General features: G+C 42.6%; 1 protein-coding gene across 3 annotated transcripts in view; it reads left to right on the forward strand.

The window, feature by feature from the left end:
- The window catches only part of Sh3rf1 (SH3 domain containing ring finger 1), a 202,758-nt gene extending 195,957 nt beyond the window's left edge, over nucleotides 1-6,801 (forward strand). For all 3 annotated transcript variants that reach the window (XM_010629845.2, XM_010629843.3, XM_010629844.3), the window contains one exon: nucleotides 5,035-6,801. In XM_010629845.2, coding sequence (XP_010628147.1) covers nucleotides 5,035-5,203 — 169 coding nt within the window. In that variant the 3' untranslated portion in view covers nucleotides 5,204-6,801. The remainder of the gene's footprint in view (nucleotides 1-5,034) is intronic.
- Nucleotides 6,802-9,658: the final 2,857 nt, after the last annotated feature.

Below are 9,658 nucleotides of genomic sequence, written 5' to 3' on the forward strand. Positions count from 1 at the left end.
ATTCCTTTGTGTTTGTTAGAGGGACTGAAAACAACAAGCAAGAAACAGTACTCTATCCCGGAGGCAGAAAATGCATAATTGATGACAGCAGGAATAATAGAACAAATATTTTAGGATTTAATTTAGAGGGATTGAGGGCTAATTAGAGGGATAATTAGGAAATTGCAAAGAGAAAGTGGAAATAAAAAAATTTCAGAAAGGTGGTAAATGATCATATATGTGATGGTTTTTTAATCCTGTCCTGTAAAGGGCTCAGAGAGATACAGCAAGTCACCTCTATCTGTGTGTAGGAATTAAACTGATAACTGCATACCTATAAGCCCATCTCCTAAATTGGAAAAGAACCTCTGATCTCTGATCAGGATTAAGCTAGAACACTTGGAAACATACAAATTGGATAGAGATAGATTTACAGAAAGGCAGTCGGGCTTAACCAGCATGATTAATTTCTTTGAGCCAGTGACAATGAACCCACTGGGTGAAGCAGTGGACATAATTTACTTGGACTCTGAGCAAGTGACAAAGCTGGCTAGCATGGTTTTGCCAGTGAAATACTTAATTGGATATTAGATTGCTCTGGTAACTGACAGAAAGCAGTAAATAGTTACTCACCCAGGCCAGGGTGACGGATAGAGTGCTTTCCAGGGCCACAGGGAGGCCTATTGGGGCTGGACCAGGGGAGATGAGAAATGAAAATGTGTGAGCTACACCAGAGAGGCCAGAAAAAGCAAGGAAATAGGAAATGTATACCAGTGAAGTATCGCCAGTGCCCATCCCGTAGGCCAAACCAGGAGCAGTGCAGGCGAACGTGGCCAGAGCTTCTTTACATAACAGCAAGACTTGTTTCTCTCATTCCACGCTGGGAACTGTTACCAAATGCTGCCTTGAGCTTGCAATCCACCAGTGACAGAGGCCTATTGAGGGCTGAATCTGAGGCACAACTCAGCCTCCATATCTTCTCCATGGTGCTTTGTTCAAAGGGATCAGGTAGTGCTTTCCAGCAAGTGCGATACCAGTCAGTTCTGTCCTTCTTCCTGCCTCCCTCCCTCCTTTCCTTCTGTCCTTCCTCCTTTCCTCTCTCCCATCCTTCCTTCCTTTTCTTTTTTCTTCCTAATATTTCCATTTCATTCATTCATCCACTTATCTTATTTAAATGTGTTAAAATACAGATAATATTCACCAATTTTTCCAATATAGAGTGTAGCAACACTAAGTATATTTACTGCTCACCTCTAGAAACTTTTCGTCATCCTCATGGAAACTCTGTATCCTTTAAACTATAACTGCCCATTTCTCCTCACCCCCAGCCCCTGAAATCACCGTTCGCCTTTCTGTCTCTGAGTCCCTGTCCTGGGTTCCTTGTAAGAGGAGCCTGCAACACTTGTCTTTCTGCATGTAGCTTATTTCATTCAGCATAATGCTTCCTATTTCCCCCATGTTGTAGCATATGTCCGAATTTCATCCTTTTTAGTGAGCATTGTACCTTTAAAGAATAGCTTTACTATACAATTAGGCCTTTTCTTTTTGTCATTTGACATGCTTAATAAGAGTTGTAGTGAATTTAGCACCGTTTCACCCCTCAAGCAGATTATGGTCTGGTAGAATAAATGAGACAGGGACACAGATGGTAATGATACAGTGTAGACTGTGCTAAGTGCCATAAGAAATATACATGGAGGCCTTTGGGATTTCGTCAGGCGTGAAATTACTTCCAGCCATGGGGCTAGAGATTTCACAGGGGAGAAGTGGAGCCAGGCTTTGAGAGATTGATAGGGTGTGGCTGGGCAGAGATACTGTCAGAGAAACTCCCGGTGGAAGGAACCACGTAAGCCAAGGTATGGTGTGGGGAGAAGGGAAGACCCTATCTGGGCTACACGTTCAGCTGCAGGGAGTATTTGGTACGTTCACCATTATGATAGCAGCTCTAGCCGTAAAAAAAGATTCAGGCCGGATCATTGAGGAGTTTGTGAACCAGTCTGAGGAATGACCTTCCTCACGGGCACTGGGGAGGTGTTCATGATTTTTCAGCAGTGAGTAGCTACAAATAGAGCTGCCACTTGGACTAGTAATATGTGAGCTTTGGGTAGAATGCATTGGGGACAGGGAGAGACTCGAAGCGCGTGGTGGAAAGTAATGAGCTTGTCAACCAGAATGGTGACAGTGACAATAAAGAGGAACAGATGGGGGCCGGTTTTGGAGGTGGATTAACAGGTGCTGTGGAAGTCACGAAGAGAGGTCTTTGGCTTCTGAGGAGCAGAGATGCCCAAAAGCCCCTTTCCCAAAAGACAAGCATGGTCCTGGGGAGGCAGAGGGCAGGCAGTAGATGTGAAGTCCTCTGCAGCTGTGCCTTACATCTATTTGTTGGTCTGTAAACGCTGGACTTGGCAAAGCCGTTCAATGCCTGAGATAGTTGGCCTGTTGTGCCCAGTATTCGGCCTTTTGAGCCTGTATTAGAAATCCCTGCATAAACCACCTTGCAAGGCATGAGGCCGGGACCTAAGCAGGGAGATTTCTAAGTGGAGTCTGTCGCTGCTGCACCTGGTAGCCTTCATATGATCAAGACTGTGTCACAGTTTCCATTATGCACGTGGTTTCTCGTTCCACCCCCCGAGATTTATAACTTAGCAATGAAAATTTGCTCCCTCTGGGAACTTGGCAAGAAGATTATGTTCTTAGCCCAACAGCAGTTACTATTCAAAAAAATTTTTTTGACGAAATTGGTTTAGTGCATTTTATAAAAATGCAAATATTAATCTAATTCATTTCAAGTTTTTCCAACTATTTTTTCATTTTACCTTTAAGGCAGCTTGTAGAGAACCAGTTGGAAATGCATCTTGGGAGAGATCTGCTCTGGATATGTTTTGAGTCGCTTGTATACTTTTTTCTACAATTGTAAAGCTTTGCTTAAATTCTGACTTGCCCCAAATGGCAACTGCATCATTGCTTTTCACATGGATTTTTAGCATGTTGGCAGAAGAGCTGAGAAATCTCATCTGGAATACTTCCTTCACATAAGTCCATGATGAAGTTGTTTATCTTGCTTTTAAAGATGACAGAGAAGGGATTCCGCAACTATGCCATTCTAAAATTCATTAAGTCTCATTATCAAGAGACTCTAGGTTCTGAGTTCATTTTCTGGCTGGAGGTGCCAGGCCCTTGCCTGCTCTCACATGAACTGTGTGATGGATCACAGGGGGCACTGGCATTTGGGACTGATGATGTGTCTGTTGTCTTGCTGAAGGCCTCACTCTAAGCATTTTCTCATACTCTGTGTTAAGTACTTGTGTGACTCATTGTAGTCCCACTCTATAGCTCAAGAAACCAAGAATGAGAGAGCTGAGGTAACTGGCCTAAACTGGTCTTTAACCAACCCTAAAGACTGTGTCAGTCTGCAGACCTCAGCTTCTCCCAATGCATGTTCACATTTTAGTTTGCTAAATGTTTCTTGGAAACAGTGCACCCAGCTTCATATTATGCTTTTGCTTCAGATTTTGGAGAGTATTTTGGACCCTGTGCCCAAAGGAGCTGAGTAATTGGGCAGTCGTTAATCCTTTGCAAAGACCCCTTTTTAGTGGTGTAATAACTGAGATTCTTGCTGTGGACCGTCTTAATGTAAGTGGATTCTAGTTTTTGTGGAATGGAGGTTGATGAAAGAACCAGGCTCTCATGGACTTGCCTGTGCTGGAGGATCCATGACCAAGGTGTTGGATGGTTAGACTGGGCTTTTGGAAAGAGGTCTCAGTTCCATACCTGTGGTGTCTTCCATAGGGGTATTGAGTATCCTCACAGCATAGCAGCTGGTTTTTTCCAGAGTAAGTATTCAGCAGAAAGTGAATTGGAAGCAGCAATGGCTTTAATGACCCAGCCTCAAAGATCACCCGTTGCCACTTTCATACTTGGTTTTTTGTCATACAAGTCAGCCCTATGCATCATGCATCATGGGAGGGGACTGCACAAGTGTAGGAATCTGCAGGCTCTCTGGGACCATCCAGAGGGAGCCACTGCATAGCACCATTTGGTTGGGAAAAGCAAGACTGTGTAAAGGAGAGAAATACAAGAAGGATAAAAGAATATGGAACCTAAAATGGGTCACTTCGCCTTTTCCCATTGATATCTGAGCTGAGAGCCAAAGAGAAACACATTTGTATGAGAATATTGGAGATCAGTGTTTTAACCTCACTACTCACGGCGGAGGACTGAATTCATGAGAAGCCTTCTGTTCATGTCTAGACCTTGGGACCACTTCCCAGGGGAGAATTTGGCTATGGAAGGCAGATAAACTTCCTCACAATTGCTGCCTCATCTCTGTCAAACCCCAAAATAAGGGACATGGCCAGGTGTGGTGATGCACACCTATAATCCCAGCACCTGGGAAGCTGAGGCAGGAGAATCGCTGTGAGTTTGAGGTCAGCCTGGGCTACATAGTGAGTTCAAGGACAGTCTGAACTATATAACAAGACCCTGTCTCAAAAAACAAACAAACAAAACAAGGGACACGAAGATACTGACTTCCATGTTTACCTCCACAAGGAAGGCCTGACCCCTGATCCCTGGATGCTTAAAGCACAGAGGCCAGGCAGGACCCGTTCAGCCTGTGGGCTGGCAACTCCAAGGGGCTGAGCCCATCTGCTCAGCACCTCTTCCCGGCCTCACCGATCAAAGAAGCCCACTCCTCTCTTCTCAGAGTAGAGGGCAAGATAGAAGCAGTTCACTTCCTGAGAGACTGAACAGAACTTTCCTGCTGTATGAATAAGGTACAAATAGGAGGAGGGGACAAAAAAGACTGTCCCTGTACAGAAGTCATTCATATGAACCAGTTAGGGCCGCCAGTAGTGGTCTGTTATGCACACCCAGTCTGTTCATACCTAGTCTCTGCTGAATGAAGAGCAGTTGTATTTTGCATTTTTATGAACCCTTATAAACAAATCCGAGCTCCTCTCTATTCTGTTTTTGTTGTGGGCTCGTGCAGACTAAATACTGCACCATGGTGTCACTGTCCTGAGTAGCCTTAACCAAAGTCTCTCTCTCTTGTAGGCACAGGGTGGTGGTTTCCTATCCTCCTCAGAGTGAGGCAGAACTTGAACTTAAAGAAGGCGATATTGTGTTTGTTCATAAAAAACGAGAAGACGGCTGGTTCAAAGGCACATTGCAGCGTAACGGGAAAACTGGCCTCTTCCCAGGAAGCTTTGTGGAAAACATCTGAAGAGCGTGACAATGAGAAGGCTTAAACTCGAATCACACAATGAAACAGCACAAAGTGATGTCATGGAAAGAGCACCTCTGTGGACTTCCAGACAGCCAGAAGCTAACCGAAGCGGGGGGTGTGGTTCTAGAGCCTCCAGAATGAGGCGGGGGTCTGTGTGGGTTTTGTCACTCTGGATTCTGATGTGTAAGGTGTGCCTTGTACTGTCTGATGTACTACACAGAGAAACCTTTTTTTTTTTTAAGATGTATAACTAAAATGGACAATTGTTTACAAGGCCTAATTTATTTGCTTTTTTAAACTTGAACTTTTCTTGTAATGGATAAATTCTTTGGATTATGATTTGAAGAAATTATTAATTTATGAATGATCGCTGAGGAGAGGCTGGATTACCTCCTCTTGAGAACAAGAGATTTTTTTGTTTTACATAGAATGTGTCTTCCCTACCCCACCCCCTGTTCCCCCCTGTTCTAATTTGTTTCTTAGATAGAAATGCCAGTTTCTAATTTGACTTTCCTCTTCAGGAAGCCAAACGTACGACTGAATCAGTATCAAGTAGGGCCTGGGGTAGGGAATCAGAAAGTTGAGAGAAAGTTAGTGATTCCCTGTCTTTCTCGTTTGACCAGGAGTCATCCTGAAAACCCAGTCCTCAATTTAATTTTGTGGATTTTTTCTTTGAACTTTCCTACACCAAAATTTGTGAAGTGATAAGGAAATATAAAGCACAACCATTGACTAAAAATGTATGCAGAAATATGTTTAGTTTTATATCAGAAGCAGCCCAATGCATTGGTTGGAAAGTAGGTGAAATTGAAGTTATACTCACTGTCTGAGAATGGCTACAAAGCATAATTTCCATTTTAACCCAAGTGATGTGCATGCCCAGGACACAATTAAAACATTTGTGAGATGGTGGTGGTAAATGATGCCCTCGTGTTAAAGTCAAAGGCTGTAAGAAACACTGTGAAAAGTTTACATTCATCCATTGTGATTCTTTCTCCACCCTCTTGCATGCGCTACTGGATTCCCACAGTAATTTAGACTATGCATGGTGTGTGTATTTCATTGCAGTTTCCTGTTGAGCTTAGTTTGCACTCAAAATTGACCACGGCAGGAAGTGTAAAATAAACAGCATTCTCTTCTCTAACCCGAGAGCCACTACTGACGAAGGTCTCTTGAGTGCACTTGGCCCCTCTCTGGCTAAGGCATCCGTTAGCCATCACACAAGTCACTAGTGAAAACGCTCTTTTGTGTCCTCCCAGCAGACAGACGTACAGCACGAGTCCATCCAGGAAGCTGCTCTGGCAACTTCTAACTGAAGCTCTGCAAGGCTTAGTGGGAGTGAGTTTGCCCACACCTTACAACTGTGGCAGGGCCCAACTGAGCCTGTCTTTTACATCCATTTGTTGTTGTCATTGGCTTCTTCCACCAGTGTCATACCCTGCCACTCAGTCGTGGGTCTAGGTAGTCCTGCGAACACAAGGAGGGAGACAGCCTGGTAGTGAATGAGATCGTTGCCACAATTTTCTCATGGAAATAAGGAAAGAAATAAACAACCATCTTCCTCTCCTCTTCCCCTTCTTCCTCTCCCTCTCCCTCTGCGTCCTCCTGCTTTTCCTCCTCCTTCTCTTTCTCTTCACCTTCTCCCTCTCCTTCCTCTTCCTCCTCCTCTTCTTCCTCTTCTCAAGCATTAAAGCTGGGAAATAGAAACATGAACTGAAAAGTCTTCTTGTAGTAGCAAGAAGTTTCATCATCTTAAAAATATACATAATGTGGTTGGAAATGAGATCATCCCTAAGTTAACCTGTTTTTTTATGAAACACTGTATATTACGTTCTTGTGCATTGAATTTTTTTTTAAATACTTTACTTGGATGTTCATGTAATATATAATGGTTTGGTGAAATGAATTTTAGTTAGGAAAAAAGCTGACTCCAGCTTTCTTCTGTGTAAGTTGACACCAATGTGTCATAATATTCTTTATTTTGGGAAATTAGTGTATTTTATAAAAATTTTAAAAAGTAAAAAGACTACTACAGGCTAAGATAATTTTTTACCCGTCTTTTCTCCATATTTTAAGCTATGTGATTGAAGTACCTCTCTGTTTATAGTTTCCTGGTATAATGTTGATTAAAATTTCATCTGTTAATAGATCATTAGATAATATAATGTATGGGTTTTCTATTGGTTTTTTGGAGACAGTAGATGGATTTTGTAACAAGGGCTTGTTACACAGTGATATATGGTAATGATAAAATTATAATTTATCATTCCTTTCATGTTAATAATTTGAGGACTGGATAAAAGTTTTCGCGATTAAAATTTGATGTTCAACCTTTGCACGTCCCTTGTGTCAATCCTTAAAATTTTTGCTTTTTTTTTTTTTAACTTGTGACACGACTTAACTTCTCCTTCCTAAAAATCCTTTGTGTTTACCTCAGAAAGACGGTGTCCGCAAGAATCAGTTTCGTGGCCGTGGTACATCTTACCTCTCCAACCAACAAACCTTTTGTGTTTCGTTCCCCGGAAGCAGGCTCTCACATGCTGTGCTGTGCTGCGCAGTACTGCCGGCATTTCCCCCTTCCAGTTTACTGAAATAATCTGCTAAGGCTAGAAGTTGTCTTCGCAGTGGAAAGAGTAGCCGAGCTGCAGCCTCAATATGGTATCCCACTGTGGCTTGAGAACGAAACCCTTGGAATCACTGGGATTTTAATTTTCTGTGAAATGAAATGAAAAAATCATATACAATTCTCATGGTTATTTTGCTATTAACTTTTGATTGCTATCAAATTATTTGTCAGAATTAAAAATCAGGAATTCTAGGATTTCTGTAGCTTCTAGAACCTGTGCCAAATTATGTTACTGCCCTAGTCATCCCCCTGGATGGAGGTGAGGGGCAAAGGAGGTAATGTCAGTGATTTGAAATTAAATTTTAATGTGGTGTTAACTTTATATCTGGTCTCAAATATTTTATCTTATCCCCTTAGCATATACAATAAACAGGAATGCCTTCTGAGTTTAATCCCATTGAGAAGGAACAAATTAAGGTGATATTTCCAACCTGCTATACATTTAATTTTCTACTCCAGTGATAATGAGTCAAGCTTTGGGATGACATCTTGTTATGTTGCCTATGTGGCCTCGAGTTCCTGGGCCCAACTGACCTTTCTGCTTCAGCCTCGCAGGTAGCTGGGCTACAGGCCCATGTGCCACACCCAGCTTAGGACAAGATTTTCATTTTTCATTTTTTTAATTTAATTTTAATTTTTTATTATTTTATTTTATCCAATTCCCCCCTCAAACAACCTCCCCTTTCTATGTCCCAAAACCTTGTTTCCATTTTTTTCCTTCTGTTTTCACTTTTTTTCTTGTCCCTTCCTTCCTTCCTTCCTCTCCCCCACCCTCCCCCATTCCCCTTCCCATTTGAACACTTTCTTCCCATTTCCCAACATCCACTATCACCTCAGTCCTTATTTCCACATTCAGTTTCGCACACCAGAGACACAATGTGGTATTTAAATGTGTAGGACAGGCTTTCTGTAACTCCAGGAGTTCAGCTGAGTTTTTCTGTTCTCCCTTTGTTTTGTCTCTTTCTTCCTCTCTCTTCTTTCTCTCCATCTTTCCTTCTTTCTTTTCTTTCTCTTTATGTCTCTCTTCTTCCCATGCTCTCTCTTCCTCCCTTTCATTCTTTCTGCTTTGAGATGGGGCCTTGATCAGCTGCTCAGGCTGGGTTCAAACACAGTTTGCCTCATCCAGTCAAGTGTCTGAGATTTCAGGTGTGCGCCGCCCTGCCTGGGTTCTCAGTTCTCAGACTGCAGTTCTCAGTCCAGAACTATGAGCATTAGAAGTCAAGCTTGGAAAATGTTTTTAATAAATGTTTGATTTGTAAAGCTCCTTGTGTGTATGTGGAAAAAAAAATTTAGTGCATTTTTCTGGGTATGGTGGCACATGTCTGTAAGCCCAGCACTTTGAGAGGCTGAGGCAGGAGAACCACAAGTTTGTATCCAGCTTGGGCAGTGTAGCGACTTAGTGAAGTCCCATCTCAAAGTAAAAAGGAGGGCATATGGAGCTCAGAGCAAAGGCAGAAAACCGATCAATCAAAATGTGTTTTCCACCAATTAAACTGTTCTTCTCAAGGTAGTCTTGTGGAAAGTTTTCTCTTCCAAGAGGAAGAATTTTCCGGTCTCCCAGTATGAGCAAGAGGAATTTACAAAAGAGATTAGCTGATGTTCAAGTTTGGCATAGGGAGGCCCTGTGCTGCCAGGCCGGCCCCTCAGTGGCTGTCACCAAAGGCAGGAAGGGTCGGGCAGACCGAGTGAGAGGTACCAGTTTGCAGGTGCACTGCTTCTGGTGTACAAAGGAACACTTCTCTGATTCCTTTGTGTTTTCTGTTACAGTTACCCCTTGAACGATAAGGGTTTGGACTGAACTGCTGTAATTAGACACAGATTTTTTT

The sequence above is a fragment of the Fukomys damarensis genome, unplaced genomic scaffold (assembly GCF_012274545.1).
Source record: "Fukomys damarensis isolate Sample0158 unplaced genomic scaffold, DMR_v1.0_HiC HiC_scaffold_18, whole genome shotgun sequence".
Classification (NCBI taxonomy): domain Eukaryota; kingdom Metazoa; phylum Chordata; class Mammalia; order Rodentia; family Bathyergidae; genus Fukomys; species Fukomys damarensis.